The 21555-nt window shown below is 42.4% G+C and overlaps 1 protein-coding gene across 7 annotated transcripts in view; it reads left to right on the top strand.

The window, feature by feature from the left end:
- The window catches only part of sepsecs (Sep (O-phosphoserine) tRNA:Sec (selenocysteine) tRNA synthase), a 79296-nt gene that overhangs the window by 50188 nt on the left and 7553 nt on the right, over positions 1 to 21555 (top strand). For all 7 annotated transcript variants that reach the window (XM_059988969.1, XM_059988973.1, XM_059988970.1 and 4 more), the window contains exons 8-10: positions 4582 to 4711; positions 5952 to 6043; positions 20620 to 20713. In XM_059988969.1, the coding sequence (XP_059844952.1) occupies positions 4582 to 4711; positions 5952 to 6043; positions 20620 to 20713 (316 nt within the window). The remainder of the gene's footprint in view (positions 1 to 4581; positions 4712 to 5951; positions 6044 to 20619; positions 20714 to 21555) is intronic.

Genomic DNA, 21555 nt, shown 5'->3' with positions numbered 1-21555 from the left:
GCCACAAAACAAGAAACCCAAAAGATGCCATTAAACATAAAGGCTGACAAACAGCCAATTTGTAGAGTGAAAAAAAAAATTGTGCAAACAATGAAAGTAAGCAAATAGCATTTATAATGAAAGTGAGTACTTAGACATGAAGCCCACCCTGAGCAGGCCCACAGCCTCAGCCAAAGTTCATCAGATAGCAGAACATTGCACAGCCCACAGATTCAAAGCCTGGAACAGCTAGAACAGGCCCATAGCCTCAGCAGCACTATATTATATTGGAAGTTAACCACTTCCTTTTAGTTATGCTCCTCTTTGTTTTCCGTTATCCCTCTTGTTCCTTTACCCTTTATCTTTTTCCTCCCCCAATTTCATGACCTGTCCATAACTCACATTTGCCTCCATCTGGTTTCCCACTTCTTCTCCTTTATTCTATAGTCCACTGTCCTCTCCTATCAGATTCCTTATTTTTCAGCTCTTTGTCTATTCTACTTGTCAAATCCCAGCTTCTCATATCATTCCTATTTTTCCTTACTCCCATTTTCCACTCTTCTCCCTTCTCACCTGGATTCACCTATCACCTGCCAGCTCATGCATCTTCTCACTCCCCCTCCCCAGGCTTTCATTCTGACTTCTACCCTCTTTCTTTCAGTCTGATAAAGGGTCTCAGCCCAAAACGTCAGCTGCCTCTCACGTATCTCCATTATACTTCAGCAGTCTGTCCAGATCTTACTGACACACTCAGAAATTCATCCCACTTCCCTGTCAGCATTGAAGCATCCATCCATTCATTCAGTAGTAACATGCTGAAGGACACAAGAACATAGGAGCAGGTGCAGGCCACATTGCATCTTAATCATCCAATGATTGTGTAGTCTTACTTAAAAAAGTGACCAAAACTCTAAATAGTATGCCTAGGGCCAGTACCCCCTGGAATTTAGAAGAATGCAGGGGGAATCTTATTGAAACCTACCGAATGTTGAAAAGACTAGATAAGATGGATGTGGAGAGGATGTTTCCTATGGTGGGGGTATCCAGAACTAGTGGGCACAGCCTCAAAATTGAGGAGCAACCCTTTAGAACAGAGGTAAGGAGGATTTTTTATAGCCAGAGAGTAGTAAATCTGTGAAATGCGCTGCCACAGACTGTGGTGGAGGCCAAGTTTGTGCATATATTTAAGGCGGAAGTAGGTCATTTCCTGATCGGTCAGGGCATCAAAGGATATGGCGAGAACCCAGGTATATGGGATTGCGTGGGATCCAAGATCAGCTCCTCATATGTTAACCCCTTCATTCCCGGAATAATCCACAATAACCTCCTCTGGACAACACATCCTTTCTGAGATATGGGGCCCATAATTGTTGACAGTGGTCCAAGTGTGGCCTGACTAGAGTTGCATAAAGGCTCAGCATTATCTCCTTGCTTTTGTATTCTATTCCCCTTGAAATAAATGCCAACATTGCATTTACCACACACTCAAACTGTGAATTAACCTTCTAGGAGTCTTGCATAAGAACTCCTGAGTCCCTTTTCACCTTTAATGTTTGAACCTTCTCCCTATTTAGATAATAGTCCGCACGATTGTTCCTTTTACCAAAACGCATTATCGTACATTTCCCGACACTGTATTCCATCTGCCACATTTTTGCCTATTCTTCCAATTTGTCTTAAGTCCTGCTGCAATCGCATTGCTTCTTCAGCGTTACCTACCTCTCTACCTATCTTTGTATCATCCACAGACTTTGTCAGAAAGCCATCAATTCCATTATCTAAATCATTGATTAAAAAAATGTGAAAAGTAGCAGTCCCAGTACTGACCCCTGTGAAAAACCAATAGTCACTGGCAGCCAACCAGCAAAGGCCCTCTTTATTCCCACTCGCTGCCTTTTGCCTGTCAGTCATTCTGCTATCCATGCCAGCATCTTTCCTGTAATGTCATGGGATTTTATCTTGTTAAGCAGCTTCATGAATGGCATCTTGACAAAGGTCTTCTGAAAATCCAAAGAAATGACATCCACTGCCTCCTTTGTCCATCCTGCTTGTTACTTTCTCAAAGAACTCTTAACAGATTTGTCAAGCAAGATTTCCCTTTACAGAAACATGCTGATTTTGACTTATCATTAGTCTCCAAGTACCTGAAAACCTCATCGTTAATAATGGATTCCAACACTTTCACAACCACTGAGGTTAGGATAACTGGCATATAATTTCCTTTCTTTTGCCTTCCTCACTTCTTAAAGAGTGGAGTGACATTTTCAATCTTCCAGTCCTCCGGGATCATGCCAGAATCAAATGATTCTTGAAAGATCATGACCAATGCATTCATTATCTCCTCAGGAACCTCTCTCAAGACTCTGGGATGTAGTCCATCTGGCCCAGGTGACTTATCCATCTTAAGATCTTTGAGTTTGCCTAGCACTTTTTCCTTTCAATTAGCAATGGCACTCACTCCCGCCCCTGAGACTCATGGACCTCTGGCACACTGCTAGTGTCTCCCACAGTGAAGACTGATGCAAAGTACTTATTAAGTTCATCTGCCATTTCTTTGTCGCCCATTACTATATTACCAGCATCATTTTCCAGTGGTCCAATATCAACTCTCACCTCCCTTTTGCTCTTTAGAAAAGAGCAAAAGAGCATCTGATGAACGCAAAGGAACAGCAGAGACTGATAATGGTTTGGCACCAGCAGCATCACAGGAGTTCCCAGTCATCATTAAACTCATAGCACTGCCTTAGAGATTCCAACTCTGCATTTTTCCCTCAGGGTTCACTCCCTCAGCCTTCCCCATGAGTGGGTACAGCCACAAGGCACTGGAGGTCAGAGTTTTCCTTCTCCTAGATGAGCTGCCAACCACAGCTGACAAATCCCATCTGCCCTAAGTGACTGGTTTTAAGGTGCCAGTAACCTGTCTTTGCCCTTCCTGTCAGTAGAAATGGTTCCACCATGCTTAGTAACTAAGCGACACGTGAAGGCTAGGAGCTGGACATGTTTGTCAGGCTATTTGAGGTGCATGCCATTCAGGTATTTAATAGGTGGTGGGAGCTTATCCCCTTTCGCACCCCTCAGATATAACAAACTTAAGGAACTAAAAGTACCTCTTTTATATCTAAACTCCAACTGACTGGCAAGAAAAGGACCAGAGGCTGGTGGGCTTCATAATTACCTGTTGTATCCACCTGCAAATTTTTTGTGATTCATGCACAAGGATGCCTAGGCCTCACTGTACTCTACCTAGCTGGAAGAGAGTTTCTTTTATGTTGCTTTTTCCTTTTTAAGAGCTGCCTGCAGAGGTTACACTTGCTGGGCAAAATGATGAGAATGCGAGAACTTGCAATATGTCTACAGGGAACAGCACAGAGAAAGACCATGTCAGTTTTAGCATTACAATACACAGGGAACCCCAATAAGCTTATATTTGAAGCTTTCACTTCAGCAGTATAAAGGTAACAAGCAATACTGTTTTCTTCCAATACAGTGTGGAGTAACTTTGATGCAAATAATTTTAATTACTGATCCAAATTCAGTGATGCTGGCAAGATTTTCTGTTGCTTTAATGAAAACAGAAAATTCTGAGGATACCTGAAGAGTCTGAATCTGTGGAGAGATAAAGCATGTTATTCTTTGAGCCAGTGAACTTTATAAGAATTATTTTAGTTAGGGATCTCTGACTGGTAATGCTATTTTTTTTCCCTCCATGGACGCTGCCTAACCTGAGTATTCCAGACATTTTCCATTTTCTGCTTTTCTATTCTTGCGCTTCCTTCTGGTAGATCTCTGCTGGAGGAAAAGATTTGTTGGCAATTGCTGTCTGTGGCCTGGATTTGAACTAAGCCTCGACTGATGGATTGTAAATCTCCCTCAGGTGGCCAGATGTGAGCCGAAACAGGGGATTTCAGGTCCATTTTCTAGTTATATAAAAGAGCTCCACAAAACTCAAATTGACCCAGATTTGGTTGGTGTGTGTAGCAAGTGAAAGATTGCTGCATTTGAAGGTGTTCCTGTAATATAAATGGGACAGTACTGGGGAGTGTACATTAATCTTTGCCAGAAACCATACCCGGGAGCTTTTTTGACACTGTTTTCCTAAATTCAAAGGTGTTTAATTGCCTGCACTCAACATCATTCATATTAATGAAAACTGCATTGCAACAAATCAGCATTTTATAAAATGCATCATTAAAATAGTTCACAATTATATCCCTTTTTTTTCCCATTCTCATCAAGAGCAATGAATTGATACTTTAACTAATGCTCCCCCACTACTGTCCCTTCTCACATTTATTGAACTGATTTGGAAAGGTGCTAAGCAGTACACCCTAAGAACTAAGTTAACACTAGATACAGTCACCGTTCTCAGTACACTTACTTCAGATTTTTGGAGTCAGTACATCTTCTTGGCCATTCTGTCTATAGTGCATTGAATTTGTCATTTGCATGTTTAAATATTCCCAGAATTTGAAAAAAAAAGTGAAATCACACTTTTTTTTAAATAAATGTATCTGGAAGGCTCAGACTTCTTGTATTTAAAATAGTAGTCCGAATGTAATTTTCTTTTGTTTTAGCAGTAACTTTATTTTCTCCTTTAATTAGGGAGCTCGTATTGGCCGAATAGATGCCTTTGTACAGAGTTTAGACAAGAATTTCATGGTTCCTGTAGGTGGCGCTGTAGTTGCTGGTTTTGATGATGTCTTCATTCAAGAAATCAGCAAAATGTATCCAGGTAATTCACTATATTTGAGTTAGTAAAATATGTTGTAGTTATAATAATGATGAGAATTACTGTAAGATCAACTTTCATTTATGTCCAGCTTGGCTGAAGAAAATCTTTGATGCTAATTCTGGTTAAGTAAGGCTCTTTAATCCCAATTTGATTTAGAATTTTGAATATGAACTTATATATATGTGTGTTTGTGTGTGTGTGTGTGTATACACACAAAACTCGTAAGGTTGAGTTTAGAGTTCTTTGAGGAAACTGTTATTTTACAGTTGTCAATATTAGTGAAATGAACAGCAATATTAAGAGTAAGTATATTTAAAAACTTTTAACATTATTTGAATGATATTTAGAAATGAGGAGTTATTTTCATGTTACCATTTAAAATACAACTTGCACCTCATAATAAATTGTGTGATGTAATGACCTCTTGTAAAATGTCTGTACTGTTCTCCTTTCCTTTTTCTGTGAGGTTTAATGAATAATCAGTACCAATACTCAAAGGTAGCTTGAAACATGTAATTATATTGTTTCTTTTTAGTTTCCAGGGAAGAATGGTGAAACCCTGCCCTGCTGAAATTTTACTGCTGTGTATTAAGTTATATCTGAAACGTCACATAATAGGCCTAGTGGTAATCGAGATGCACTGCACCAGCACTAATCCATCACTTATACTTGCAGGGGAGTCCTGATGTCTCAGTGGTGTTGCAGCTGTGAGACCTTTAGAAATAGCTGAAATTATCCTTATTTTAAAAAGATTTTCATAATGATTTTTTAAAAACTTTAAAACTATATTAAAAGCACATCTAAATTGTTTAAGTTATTTAAAATATTAATGTTAAATGATAAAAGTCACCTCCACTTACCTTTTTCATCCACCTTGGCAGCCCATCAAGTAAATGGTATAAGGCTGAGGGACTAGATTAATATTTGAGGGAATGTCTTCAGATATGAAATTGGGTCTTGGACAATAGTGGGATTACAGATGCAAGTGTATGCAATCTCAGGCATGTTCCACACTTCAACCTTCCACAAATGAGAAGTCTGCAAATGACATTCATGCTGATATATTGTCTTTTGCCACCTGATTTAGATTAGTTGAGAAGAATTAGGAGAAGAAATTAGATTTTTTTCCCTCTCTGGTCTGCAGAGCTCAACACCACTACCAAATCTTTGGGGATGAATATTTTTGCATGACATTTAGCTAAATTATTTGTCAAGTATTACTTCCTTTTGATATTTCTAGGTCGAGCTTCAGCTTCACCCTCGTTGGATGTTCTCATAACACTGCTGTCGCTTGGTGTGAATGGATACAAGGGCCTCTTAAAAGAGAGAAAGGTGAGTTTATAGTGTCTCCGACCCAATACCAACATAATCATTAAACTCTAATTACCAATTTGCTATTTTAGTACTGCATGGGAATGAACTTACTGCTACAAATTGCATTTCTTTTTAGAGTTACTCTTCTATGGCATAGTTTTACATTTGCGCTTCTTTGTGTGATATTTAGTGCAATAAAAACAGTGAATTACAGGCTGACGGAGACAAAGGTGAAGTGAGGTTTGGAGGTAATCTTCCAGAGGTGCAAAGGAGATACCTTTCAATCATTTTCGTATCTTTATGGGATGAATTTAAAGCTATAACAGTGATGTAACTGAGGAGAACAAATGTAGTATTCCTGAGTTTACTGATGATACAGTCTAGGTGGGATTGAGTAGAGAGGAAGATATAAAGAGGAAACCGATGTTGAGGTAGATCCTAGGATGTGCAGGGTCACATAATCAGTGATGTAACCTGGGGTCATCAGGTTTTTCAGATCTTTCAATATCAGGCACTCTCGCTGAGGCAACCTAACCAGGCTTATGTCCTAGTAGCGTTGGTCCACAGGTTGCATCTTTTGATCTATAGCCATCTGGAGGCTCGCTCAGCACCCTCTGTGACGGTCTTGATGGCTCTTTTCTTTGCAGCCCCTATCCCATAATGCCCAAGTAGATTCTACACAGCGAGCAGCCAGCAAGATCTCTTCACTCCACATTTCTTCCCCACTCTGGGAGCTATCTGAACAACAACTGAACCTCTTGATCATGTCTGGATGCTTTTATGCATTGAGTTCCTGCCACATGATTGGATGATTAGATATTTGGATTATTAATGAGCAAATGTACATAATAAAGTGGCCAGTGACTATCTAATAAAAATCAACAGTGCAAAAATAGTGCAGTAGTGCTCATGTGCTCATTGTGCGCTCCCGAGTCAGGTGGTGGAGGGAAAGATGCTGTTCCTAAATCATTATGTGGTTTCAGGCTCCTCTACCACCTCCTTAATGGTAGCAATGAGAAGAGGGCACGCAAAGGGTGATGGAGGTTCTTAATGATGGATGCTGCCTTCTTGATGCATCACTTTTTGAAGGTGCCCTTAATGGAACTTACAACCCTCCACAGCCTTTTTTGATCCTGTACAGTAGCCCTCCACACCAGGCAGTGATGCAGACCAGTTAGAATGCTCTCCACGGTACATCTGTAGAAATCTTATCAAATACTGTACCCCTGGCGAGTTTGTAAGGAAATGCTGTATATATAGAAACTAGATCATAAAATGTATTCATTTCCCTTTTTTAGGAACAAAATCTGGGTACATTTATTTCCTGAATATTATTGCACATCATATCAGAATTCAGTTTGAACAGCTAATTCTGTCTAAAATACATAGGTTTTCAACTGTTAGATCAGTTATCTTGTGGCGACCCACTTTCTGCGCAGGTGAACCAGCTCACAAATAGCCAGCGCGCAGGGAGAGACTTTGGTAATGCACCTCTGACGTCATTTCCACCCGGAGGGAGCGGGCGCTAGGGATTAAATGCCAGCGCCGCGAAGTTTGAATAAACTAGTCTCGAAATGACTTACCGACTACGTGTCATTGTCTCTAGCTCTGTATGTAGCACATCGCTACATTGGTGATCCGGACGGTGCAAACGGGATTTGAACCAAAGATGACTGACTCTTCATCTGTTCACGCAGTTTCACTAAAACTGCTGACTTTCTGGACACTGCGGCCACGTGTGTGGTTTAGCCAAGCAGAAGCCCAGTTCCAGATTCGGCAGGTATCTTCTGATTCCATACGTTACTACCACGTGGTGAGCGCCCTTGACCAGGAGATGGCCGCCCAGGTTGCAGATTTCATACAGTTGCCCCCGGAAGAAGGCAAATATGAAGCATTCAAAGCACTGCTCATTGGGACCTTTGGCCTCTCACGGCGTGAGCGGGGTGCCCGCCTGCTTCACCTGAACGGTTTGGGAGACAGGCTGCCGTCAGCATTGATGAACGAGATGCTGGCCCTGGCTGACGGACACAAGCTCTGCCTCATGTTCGAGCAAGCGTTCCTAGAGCAACTGCCCGAGGACGTACATCTGCTGCTGGCTGACGCAGATTTCAGCAACCCCCGGAAGGTGGCAGCCTGGGCAGACGTGCTGTGGAAAGCCAAGAGGGAGAGCGTGGCGGCGTCCATCGGTCAGATTACCAGGCCACGCGCCCAACAGCAGACCAGACCAGGCCCAGCAGGGGGGCGCACACAACACAGAGGTGGGAGTGAGGAGGACAGTGAACAGTGGTGTTTCTACCACCAACGGTTGGGCACAGAAGCCCGCTGTTGTTGCCCGCCCTGCAAGGGCCAGGGCCAGGACCAGCTGCCACTAATGACTATGGCGGCTGGCCACCAGGACAGCCTCTTGTACGTCTGGGACAGACAGTTGGGATGCTGTTTCTTGGTCGACACCGGAGCGGAAATCAGCGTCTTCCCCCTGACAGGGTACGACACCCACAACAGGAAGCCAGGACCCACCCTGGGGGCCGCAAACGGCAGCATGATACGGACCTACAGCACCCACACAGTGCAGCTGCAGTTCGGTGCCAGCTGGTTCACGTGGGACTTCACACTGGCCGTGGTGACCCAACCACTCCTGGGGGTGGACTTCTTGTGAGCTCACAGCCTGCTGGTCGACTTGCAAGAGAAAAGACTGGTACATGCCGAGACTTTCCAGACGTTCTCCCTGGGTGAAGTCAAGTTGCCGACCCCACAGCTGGACTCCATCACGCTGTCGGACAACAAATTCACCAGAATCCTGGCGGACTTTCCATTGATTCTGGCACCGCAGTTCACGGCAGCCATGCCCAGACACGGGGTACAGCACCACATCCCGACCCAGGGACCACCCCTCCACGCCCGCGCACGAAGGCTCCCCCCGGAAAAGCTCTGCCTGGCGAAGGAGAAGTTCAAGAGGATGGAGGAATTGTGGGTCATACGGCGGTCCAACAGCCCATTGGCTTCCCCCCTGCACATGGCACCCAAAGCAGCCGGGGGTTGGAGACCATGCGGCGACTACCGCAGACTGAACAAGGCTACAACTCCAGACCACTACCCTGTGCCGCACATACAGGACTTTGCAGCAAACCTGCACGGGGCAAGAATCTTTTCCAAAGTAGAACTCATCCGGGGATGCTATCAAATCCCGGTGCACCCTGAAGACATCCCCAAAACAGCACTCATCACCCCGTTTGGCTTGTTCGAGTTGCTCCGAATGCCATTCGGCCTGAAGAATGCAGCACAGACATTCCAGCAGCTAATGGATGCAGGAGCATCTGTCCCACCTCCGCCAGCTCTACACCCGCCTGAGTGATTTTGGCCTCACAATCAACCCAGCCAAATGTCAGTTCGGTCTCAATACCATCGACTTCCTGGGCCACAGGATTATCAAAGACTGGGCAACACCTCTGCCCGCCAAGGTAGACGCGATCTGCCACTTTGCCTGGCCCAACACGGTCAAAGCCCTGCAGGAGTTCATTGGTATGGTGAACTTCTACCACCGTTTCCTCCCCTCAGCAGCCCGTATCATGCGCCCTTTGCACACCCTAATGTCGGGTAAAGGCAAGGACATTACTTGGGACGAGGAGGCCGCAGCCACTTTTGTTAAAGCCAAGGAAGCCTTGGCAGATGCCGCGATGCTGGTGCACCCCAGAACGGACGTTCCGACTGCCCTCACGGTGGCTGCATCCGACACAGCAGTCGGTGGGGTGCTGGAGCATCTCATCGAGGGGCGCTGGCAGCTCCTGGCGTTCTTCAGCAAGCACCTACGACCACCCAAACTCAAGTACAGTGCTATCGACCGGGAGTTGTTGGCGCTGTGTCTGGCAACCCAGCATTTCAAGTACTTCTTAGAAGGCAGGCCGTTCACCGCATTCATGGACCACAAACTGTTGACCTTCGTGTTCACGAAGGTGTCTGATCCCTGGTCGGCTCGCCAGCAGCGACATCTGTCCTACGTCTCGGAGTACACGACGGACATCCAGCATGTCTCGAAAAAGGACAACGTTGTGGCAGACGCACTCTCCAGACCATCTGTCCAGGCCCTGTCCCTGGGGGTGGACTATGCAGCACTGGTGGAGGCGCAGCAGGCAGACTATGAGATGCCCAGCTACAGGACTGCAGTCTCGGGTTTGCAGCTGCAAGACTTTCTCGTAGGCCCAGGTGAGAGGACCCTCCTGTGCGAAATGGCTACCGGCCACCCTCGCCCCATCGTCCCGGCAGCCTGGAGGCGGCGAGTTTTCAACCCCATACATGGTTTGGTGCACCCATCTATCAGGACAACCGTCTGGCTGGTCTCCAGCAAGTTCGTGTGGCACGGACTTCACAAGCAAGTCAGTGAATGGGCCAGAATGTGCGTGCAGTGCCAAACAGCCAAGGTGCAGCGGCACACTAAAGCCCTGCCGCAGCAGTTCGAACCCACCCACCGGAGGTTCGAGCACATTCATGTGGATATCGTGGGCCCCCTACCAGTGTCCCGAGGAGCGCAGTACCTCCTAACTATGGTAGACCGGTTCACGAAGTGGCCAGAGTCGGTCCCACTCACGGACACATCTACCAATTCCTGCACCCGAGCACTGATTGCAACCTGGGTAGCACGCTTCAGGGTACCGGCCCACATTACCTCCGATAGAGGCGCCCAGTTCACTTCCAGCCTGTGGTCGGCTGTGGCCAGCCTGTTGGGAACACAACTACACCAAACAACTGTCTACCACTCACAGTCGAACGGACTAGTGGAACATTTCCACCGTCACTTGAAGTCGGCTCTCATGGCCCGCCTGAGAGGACCTAACTGTGTGGACGAGCTTCCCTGGGTGCTGCTTGGAAATTGCACAGTGCCCAAAGAGGATCTGCATGCCTCGTCAGCCGAGTTGGTGTACGGCGCACCCCTGGCCGTCCGAGGAGAGTTCATACCCAGCCCCAAGGGGGCAAGAGGAAGAACCCGGAGCAGTCCTGGACAGACTACGCGAAAGGCTCGGCAACCTGGTCCCCGTACTGGCTTCACAGCACGGACGGACCCTGACCCATGTACCCAAAGACCTGCAGAACTGTCAGTTTGTGTTTGTACGATGGGGTGGACACCGGGCACCGCTACAGCGGCCGTACGAGGGGCCGTTCAAGGTGATCAACAACGGGTCCATGTATGTTCTGGACTTTGGGGGGAAAGAGGAGGTTTTCACGGTGGACTGACTCAAACCAGCCCACGTGCACTTGGCGCAACCAGTCGAGGTTCAGGCACCGCGGCGCAGAGGCAGACCTCCCAAACAGAGGCTGATCCAGACTGTGGACATTTGGGGGTGTATCGCCGGTTCTGGAGGTGGGGGTGGGGTGGTTATGTAGCCACCCACTTTCTGCACAGGCAAACCGGCTCACAAATAGCCAGCGCGCGGGGAGAGACTTTGATAATGCACCTTGGATGTCATTTCCGCCCGAGAGGGCGGGCGCGAGGGATTAAATGCCAGCGCCGCGAAGTTTGAATAAACTAGTCTCGAAACGACTTTCCGACTGCATGTCGTCTCTAGCTCTGTATGTAGTACATCGCTACAATCTCATAATTTTTCTTTTATGAATTCTGTGGTTGCATTTGTTTACTGTTTAGTTATATTCTGAAATTACAGTACTGTGCACAAGTCTCTCTCTCTCTCTCTCTTATATACAAACCCCATTTCCAGAAAAGTTGGGATATTTTCCAAAATGCAATAAAAACAAAAATCTGTGATATGTTAATTCAGGTGAACCTTTATTTAATTGACAAAAGTACAAAGAAGTGATTTTCAATAGTTTTACTGACCAACTTAATTGTATTTTGTAAATATACACAAATTTAGCATTTGATGGCTCCAACATACTCAACAAAAGTTGGGACAGAGGCATGTTTACCATTGTGTTACATCACCTTTCCTTTTAATAACACTTTTTAATCGTTTTGGAACTGAGGATACTAATTGTAGTAGATTTGAAATTGGAAATTTTGTCCATTCTTACTTGATATAAAACTTCAGCTGCTCAACAGTCCATGGTCTCCGTTGTCTGATTCTCCTCTTCATGATGCACCACACATTTTCAATAGGAGATAGGTCTGGACTGACAGCTGGCCAGTCAAGCACATGTACTACGTGTCTACAAAGCCGTGCCGTTGTAGCCCGTGCAGAATGTGGTCTGGCATTGTCCTGCTGAAATAAGCATGGACGTCTTGGGAAGAGAGGTCACCTTGATGGCAACATATGTCTCTCTACAATCCTAATATACACCTCTGAGTCAACGGTACCTTCACATACATGCAACTCACCCGTGCCGTGGGCTCTGATGTACCCCCATACCATTACAGATGCTGGCGTTTGCACCTTTCGCTGATAACAATCAAGATGGTCGTTTTCATCTTTGGCACGGAGAACTTGATGCCCGTTTTTTCCGAAAACTCGCTGAAATGTGGACTCATCTGACCACAGCACACGGGTCCACAGTCTTTCGGTCCATCTGAGATGAGCTCAGGCACAGAGAACTTGCCAGCGTTTCTGCATAGAGTTGATGTATGGCTTCCTCCTTGCGTAATACAGTTTCAAGTTGCACTTCTGGATGTGGCGACAGACTGTGTTAAGTGACAATGGTTTTCCAAAGTACTCCCGAGCCCAGGTGGCTATAATTGTCACAGTAGCATGACAGTTTCTTAGGCAGTGCCGCCTGAGGGCTCGAAGATCACGCGCATTCAACAGTGGTTTCCAACCTTGCCCTTTACGCACTTAGATGTCTCTGATTTCTCTGAATCTTTTCACAATATTATGTACTGTAGATGTTGAAAGACCTAAATTCTCTGCAATCTTGCGTTGGGAAATGTTCCTTTTGAACTGACTAACAGTTCTCTCACTAATTTTTGGCACAAAGGGGTGAGCCACAACCCATCCTTGCTTGCAAAGACTGAGCCTTTGATGGACACTACTTTTATACCCAGTCATGATACCGCACCTGCTACCAATTAGCCTGCTTAATGTGGAGTCTTCCGAACCGGTGTTACTTGAATATTCTGTGCACTTTTCAATCTTATTTTAACTCTGTCCCAACTTTTGTTGAGTGTGTTGCAGCCATCAAATTCTAAATTTGTGTATATTTACAAAATACAATTAAGTTGGTCAGTAAAACTATTAAAAATCTTTTCTTTGTACTTTCATCAGTTAAATAAGGGTTCGTGTGAATTAACATATCACAGATTTTTGCTTTTATTGCATTTTGGAAAATATCCCAACTTTTCTGGAAATGGGGTTTGTATATTTAGCTGGGGTGCCTAAGTCTTGTGCATATATTGTATTAGTCATCTTGGACCAGGGAGCAAATTTGTAAATCTGGCGGGAGCAAAGGATGTTGGGAATGTTGGAGTGCTGAATGTTGGGGGATGTTGGAGTGCTGCAGGGGGAATGTGGGACGTGTGGCAGAGACGAAGTGCCAGGACGGGGGGATGGGGGGGGGTGCGGGTGTAGACACACCCAACTTTGAGTTACAAGCAAGGTCACTTGATTACAAACAGTTGCTTTATTGATCATTACAGAATATCTCTATGGTGCTTCCTATTCTTCCCCTCCCCTTCTCCTTTTCCCAACCATGATCCCCCTTTCCCTCTCTCGGTCCACAATGAAGACCTATATCAGAATCAGGTGGACTGAAAAGTTAGAGCATGTAGATATTAAAACGGATGTGCTGGAGTTTTTGGAAAGCATCAAGTTGGATAAGTCATCAGGACCAGACAAGATGTACCCCGGGCTACTGGAGGAGGCGAGGGAGGAGATTCCTGAGCCTCTGGTGATGATCTTTGCATCATCAATGGGGACGGGAGAGGTTCCAGAGGATTAGAGGGTTGCGGATGTTGTTCCATTATTATAGAAAGGGAATAACGATAGCCAAGGAAATTATAGACCAGTGAGTCTTACTTCAGTGGTTGGTAAGTTGATGGAGAAGATCCTGAGAGGCAGGATTTATACACATTTGCAAAGGCATAATTTGATTAGGAATAGTCAGCATGGCTTTGTGAAAGGCAGGTCATGCTTTATGAGCCTGATTGAATTTTTTGAGGATGTGACTAAACACATTGATGAAGGAAGAGCAGTAGATGTAGTGTATATGGATTTCAGCAAGGCATTTGATAAGGTACCCAATGCAAAGTTTATTGAGAAAGTAAGGAAGCATGGGATCCAAGGGGCGATTGCTTTGTGGATCCAGAACTCGCTTCCCCACAGAAAACAAAGTGTGGTTACAGACGGGTCATATTCTGCATGGGTGCCAGTCACCAGTGGTGTCCCTCAGGGATCTGTTCTAGACCACTACTCTTCGTGATTTTTATAAATGACCTGAATGAAGAAGTAGAGGGATGGGTTAGTAAATTTGCTAATGACACAAAGGTTGGGGGTGTTGTGGATAGTGTGGAGGGCTGTCAGAGGTTACAGCAGGACATTGACAGGATGCAAAAATGGGCTGAGAAGTGGCAGATGGAGTTCAACCCAGATAAGTGTGAGGTGGTTCATTTTAGTCGGTCAAATATGATGACAGAATATAGTATTAATGGTAAGACCTTGACAGTGTGGAGGATCAGAGGGATCTTGGGCTCCAATTCCATAGGATGCCCAAAACAGCTGCACAGGTTGACTCTGTGGATAAGAAAGCATGTGGTGCATTGGCCTTCATCAATCGTGGGATTGAGTTTAAGAGCCGACAGGTAATGTTGCAGCTATATAGGACCCTGGTCTGACCCCACTTGAAGTACTGTGCTCAGTTCTGTTCACCTCGCTAAAGGAAGGACGTGGAAACCATTGAAAGGGTGCAGAGGAAGTTTACAAGTATGTTGCTTGGATTGGGGAGCATGCCTTATGAGAATAGGTTAAAGTGAACTCGGCCTTTTTTCCTTGGAGCAACAGAGGATGAGAGGTGACCTGATAGAGGTGTATAAGATGATGAAAGGCATTGATCGTGTGGATAGTCAGAGGCTTTTCCCCAGGGCTGAAATGACTAGCATGAGAGGACATAGTTTTAAGGTGCTTGGGAGTAGGTACAGAGGAGATAACAGGGGTGAGTGTGTGGAGTGGGCTGCCGGCAACGGTGATGGAGGCAGATACGGTAGGGTCTTTTAAAGGACTCCTGGACAGTTACCTGGAGCTCAGAAATATAGAGGGCTATGGATAACCCCAGGTAATTTCTCAGGTAAGGACATGTTGACTTGGATTAGGTATGAAATCCTTTCCTGTTGGCCAATCTTCATTGGAATGGAAGGAGAGCCACAATTAGCTCTTCAATAACTTCTGCTGATATTTGTAGGGTTTTGAGTGAGGCTTAACTGCAGTCCACATTTATCATGCTGTTGACTATCCTGCTGTCGTCACTCCCTGTACTGCAGCTATTTGGATGTGTTACTGAGGCTTGCTGAACCAAGACATTGAAAAGAAGATAGTGTCCTCATGCTGGGGAAGGGAAGGAAATTAGCAAAAGAGTGATGGCGAAGTTTTATAGTTATTGCAATTTGAGTAAAATAGTAAATTCCTTGAAGATTCATTATAAGTTCTAAAGTTGCTATTGTCGCAAGATTAGATGCTGAATTACACTACGTTGGTGGTTGTTCTGCCTTTAATTAGCCTGTAGTTATCCTGTTTTCCTCTAGTAGTCCAGATCCCCAGTAATACCCCAAGGTTAATAACCAACTGAATCTTGATTTCTGTCTTATATAAGGACTATTTAAAAGTCTACTGGTGTTGTTGAAATCACTTTCTAACATCTTAAGTGATAAGGTTGTTTTCTCAATGTCCAAATACAGATGTTTTAGTCCTGTTGTTGTGTGGACACATCTTTGGAAAAAGATGAAATAAATTCTAAGGAAAGGGAGACAAAAAAATAATAAAGTGGTTAATGTCTTAAGAGAAGGGCTAACAAATGGAATTTAAAGAGATTTCTTTCCATAGTCTGTGTTTGTGGTAAACTGTTTCGTCGGTCTTTAAAATACATAGAATGTTTAATGGTTTGTATGATGCAGATAAGTTTTCATTCAACAAGATAAAAATATGACAGTTACAGCTAAAAAGATTAATGCACTGGGAAGTTTGCTGATTTATGGCATCTGTCACAGCACTCCACTGCATTCATACGGTATTCTTAACTGGGCACCGATGCTGGCTGGTTACAAATCTGAGTGCTAAAAACAGCACGATAAATTCCAGCACATGAACAAGTTGGGCCACTTTGGTCTGTCAGAGATACAAAAAAACTTGGAATAAAGTCCAAGTACCTTGTGACTGTGCAAATGAGAAGCCAACTAATTACTCCACACAGCAGGGTAATCCATATTCTTTCATAATACATCCTGAACTCATTTAAACAGCAAATCTACGTCAGTGATAAATGAGGAAAGTTTGTTTTCACTTTATCATTATTTCTACATTCTTGTTGAATAACTGATTATTTTTTAATATGTTGTTCAGTTTTCAAGGTTGCAGTTTCATATTTTCAAAAGTTTATCAAGAGTCAAATGTACAAAAATTGAGCTCAGTACAGAATGAGAGGGAAATGCATTTGCCATTTATGGTCCTCATGGAGAAGAAAATGTTCTACAGGGAAAGCCATTTATTCTGTGCATTATATAACCTCAATTACACGAGATGTAGAAAGGGACAAGCTATCTATTCCTTATATAGGTTCCACTAATGAAAAAGGAAGTATTTATAATTTACCACTTTCCCACTTGTTCAAGAACTTGGGCAAAGAAAACCAAGGGCCATATTTAAGTAAATTCATAATAACTGAAGAAGCTAGAACTGCTGCTAGCCTGAAAATACCCAACATTGTAAATGACTTTTCAGCATTAGATGAGCTGGAAATTGCACTTAAGCAGCTTATGATTTCAGTTAGCTGAAGACATTATTTGATTTTCATTCAGATGATCTTCTTGCATCTCTAGCGAGCAAGAAAGATTTCGACAGGTTCCTGTTTACATCAACATTTCAAAATCTGTTCTTTAAATGCACATTTACAATTTCTGTATAATTAAACAACTGTGCCCATCCTTCAGCCTAATTCAATTGAGAAGTTAACTCTGGAAGTCTTTTATTTTGCATTAGAGACTGGATTTGGCAATCTTGAATGGTGATTAAGAAGTAGCATAGAACATATGTCCTAACATACAGCTGACAGCAGATAGTAAGAGATGTACTTCTGTAAAATAAATCTAAGGAAATTTGACTGTCTTTGTACTACTTTTCCTCATAATGTTTTGCTTGCTTGTTCCTTTTTATTGAACAGTTGGAGACTTTTTGTTGGTCTTGCATTTTAGTTTAATTAGTATTCAGGAAAGTCTTTGTCCTTAATAAACAATCTTCTTTGTCCTATTTAAAGTAGATCAATTCAGTTTGACTTGTGGAGGGATCCTATTAAGATAAAATGGCACAATTAGATTAATTTTCAAAGACTCATTAAATGTTCATTAACGACGTCATTTACACAGATGTCCTGTAGTCAGACAGTCACCATTCTTTATTTAGAATTCATGGGAATTTAATAGTGTGGAAACGATAAACTGATGCAATGAAATGCATATTTATTAAAAAAATAATTACCGGTTACAGAATTACAGCATAGAACATGCACTGTTGGAAATGTTCTGCAAAAGAATGAACTAAAACATGATTGATTGAGGTATTTTAGTTTTATAGGCCTGGGAGTAAATCTATTCATAGAAATAATTACTACCAGAGAGAAACAAAATTCAGTGCAGAACTGTTATCAAAGTTTAGTTTTTTTAATATTCTTGAGAATGTGATAGGGATGATTTTGCAAACAGTTTATATTGCTTGTCATAGAAGTTGCTAAACAAGTATAAATTGGAAGGTAACTGTAGATTGGAAAGTTAAGATATAAAGTTAAGTATAGAATAATAAATGAGACATATTTTTGAGCAAACAATTAATGGAAACTTAGTTTTTCTTACTCACATTTGGAATCCAGTGCACTTAGTTTTGAAATTGTTAACCAAATGAACATGGTGTGTGCCCAGTTAGTAACTTTGGTATTGATGAGAAGCTTAAGGATGTAGCACTCTACTAATAATCATAATAGTGCTCAATTTTGTACCTTGAGATGATGGAACATGAAAGGATTAGATATTTCTTCCACATGATCAGAGCATATGACTGATCTTTGTTAAAGTGCCCATTTTCTAAATGCAGTCAGTAAACTTTCCAGTGTTGGAAATTATCTTTAGTATCCAAGTAAAATAAGCATAATCATTTTTGAATATTTTGGAGTGGAACCATCTATTATGTATTTGAAGATTTATCGTAATTATTCTGGAAGGTTTGGGCTATGGTACCCAGGATATCTTTGCCTTTGAAATTGTTTTTCAAGAAATGCCATAGATGTGAATATAAATTTAATGGAGGAATACGATTTGTAAAGTGGGGAGGTTTATAAAAGTAATATGCATCTATGAATAGAGTAATGATGTGTAAATGGTCCTTCCCATGAAATCATGATATGTTGCAGTTGCCTCACCTGACAGTGATGGGAAGCCAAAAGAAAATGAAATTAAAATGTATTTAATCAGAATAAACTCTTAAGACTGTGCATAGTCCCTCAATTTATAGGCTACAAATTAAGATTTATCAAAGTGCTACCTTGGCATAAAATTAAAAGTTTCAGTAAACCAGAAGTGTACAGAACATCAAAGGACTGGTGTAAGTTCATTCTATTGATACATTTTGAGATATATATATATATATATATATATATAGCTATGAGTTACAGAAACAACTTCTAAGTCTGTTATATTGCAGTGAATAGAGTGTGCACCTTATAACAATCAATAAATATATATGGTTTCCAATCCAATTTTGTAAGATTTCTTTTCACTGTGCACAGTAAGCTTACTAATATTGTTGCTGGGTGTGCATTTTAGTTTGTAATTGGTTGTAAACATAGCAAATTCTGTTTTCTTCTTTCACTGCTTCACCATTGCAGAAAATGTAGCTTACGGTATTATTGGTTGCATTTCCGGGCTTCATGATATTTGAACTGTGATTATCTATTTGTAAATAGTTACCTAATTGTTTTTATACGTGTATATTTTCTTAAGAGTGATGGAGGAATGACAATAGTGGTATTGACAGATTGGATCAACATATGAAGAGCACTAGTTAACGTATAATGACTCTGCTCCTGTACTAGCTGGAGTTTAGAAGAATGGGGAGAGGGGATCTCATTGAAAACTGTCAAATAGTGAAAGGCCTAGATTGAGTGCAAGTGGAGAGGTGAGTCTAGGACCAGGGAGCACAGCCTCAGAATAGAAGGATGTCCCTTATAGAACAGAGATGAGGAAGAATTTCTTTAGCCAGCAAATGGTGAATCTGTAGAATTCATTGCCACAGACGTCTGTGGCAGCTAAGTCATTGGGTATATTTAAAGCAGAGGTTGATAGGTTCTTAATATTAATTAAAGGCATCAAAGGTTATGGAGAGAAGGCAAGAGAAGGGGTTTGAGTGAGATAGTAAATCAGCCCTGATGGAATGGCGGAGCAGATTCATTGGGCCAAATGCACTAATTCTGCATATTATCTTTTATGGTCTTAATATGTTAGATCTATTAAAAGATCTATTAAACCAGTTTGTCAACACAGACACTGTAGATGTTGGAATATGGAGCAACAAATAAATTGTTGAAGGAATTAAGCTCATCAGGCAGCTTCTGTGGAGTCAAAGGTGTGGTCACTGTTTGGGAACAGTTAAGTTAATATGAAATAAAAAAGTCGCCAGGTTTATTTGGAGATCCGGAGTCTTGGGACCTATGTCCATAGATCCCACAAAGTTGCCACACAAATTGATAGGGTGGTTAAAGCATATGGTATGTTGGCCTTCATTAGTTGAGGGATTCATTGAGTTCAAGAGCTACGAAGCAATGTTGCAGCTTTCTAAAACCCTGGTTTGACCACACTTGGAATATTGTGTTCAGTTCAGGTTGCCTTATTATAGGAAGGACGTAGAAGATTTAGAGAAGATGCAGAGGATATTTACCAGGATGCTGTCTGGATTAAAGAGCATGTCTTATGAGGATGGTTTGAGCAAGCTAGGGCTTTTCTCTTTGGAGTGAAGGAGGATGAGAGGTGACCTGATTGAGGTGTATGATGTGATAAAAGACATAGATAGGTAGAGTGGATAGTCAAAGACTTCTTTTCCCAGGGTGGAAGAGGCTAATTTTAAGGTGATTGGAGGAGAGTGTAGGGGGGTGGGGGGGATGTCAGAGGTAAGTATTTTTTTACGGAGAGTGGTAGATGTGTAGAACACTTTGCCAGGGTGGTGGTAGAGGCAGATACATTTGGGGCATTTAAGAAACTCTTAGACAGGCATATTGATGATAGAAAAATAGAGGCTATGTGGGAGGGAAGGGTTAGACTGATCTTAGGTATGTTACAAGGTTGACACAGCATCATGGGCCAAAGGGCCTGTACTGTTCTATGATATTACTTAATAGAAGTTAAAGCAATTATAAACTATTACAGTTAATTCTTTTGTAGACAAATGTATGAATTTGTGTTTTTTCAGGAAATGTTCACTTATCTTTCTAGTGAACTAAAGAAGTTGGCTGAAGCTCATGGTGAAAGACTTCTGGAGACCTCAAATAATACTGTATCTCTGGGTATATCTTATTTTTCTCCCATACCTATTTAAAATGAGAAATTATTGTTTCTACTTGCCTTGAACTCTATACTACAAACAATTCTATTTCCTTGCAATATAAATCCAATTTATTCCATTATTCAGATTAAGCAACTGTAGGATATTAACTCAGGAAACACTTATTCATCATTTCAATTCAAATTAACATATATATATAAAAACAGCTTTTCCCTAAGGGATAGCCAGAATGGAAATCCAAGCTAGTTATACAGAAAAATGATTCGGCAGAAGTAGTGAGACATCCCAATGTTTAGACTATTATGATGCATCATTCAAGTTTGGATCATTTCCAATCTGTAATTATCCTTTGGAAACAGTAGTGGGGGAGGTGTAGAGAGGATAACAAATAAAGGACTGCAGATGTTGGAAATCAGAAATGAAAACAGGAGATGCCATGAAACAATCCTCCGTTTGGGCTGCTTTTGTACATTTCTTCCTATCAATGACCTTTTGATCAGAATCTTTCAATCATTTCTTGTTACTGTCACAAGAGGTCACTGTAACACAACAGTGAATGTTTTCATACGGTTTATTTGCAATGTAATCTATTGTTACAGTGCATGAATATTTTGAAGAAGATTATGGTTTCCCATGAGTTCTATTCCACCTTGTTTTCCTACATTAGTTAGTAAGTTATAGCTATTGATGTCCTAATCTCTGACGTAATTCAGCGTTACAAAAATTTAGCGGTACCTATGATGAATTGATTTTACAATTACATCCAAGGATATGAATTTCTGTTAATGATGTGAAAAATGCACATAATTAACTTAAAGGGTGCTTCAGAGTATGCTTTGCTGT

Source organism: Hypanus sabinus, chromosome 14 (genome assembly GCF_030144855.1).
Source record: "Hypanus sabinus isolate sHypSab1 chromosome 14, sHypSab1.hap1, whole genome shotgun sequence".
NCBI lineage: Eukaryota > Metazoa > Chordata > Chondrichthyes > Myliobatiformes > Dasyatidae > Hypanus > Hypanus sabinus.
Note: the sequence above shows the minus strand (reverse complement) of the source record. Positions and strands in the feature narration are given on the sequence as shown.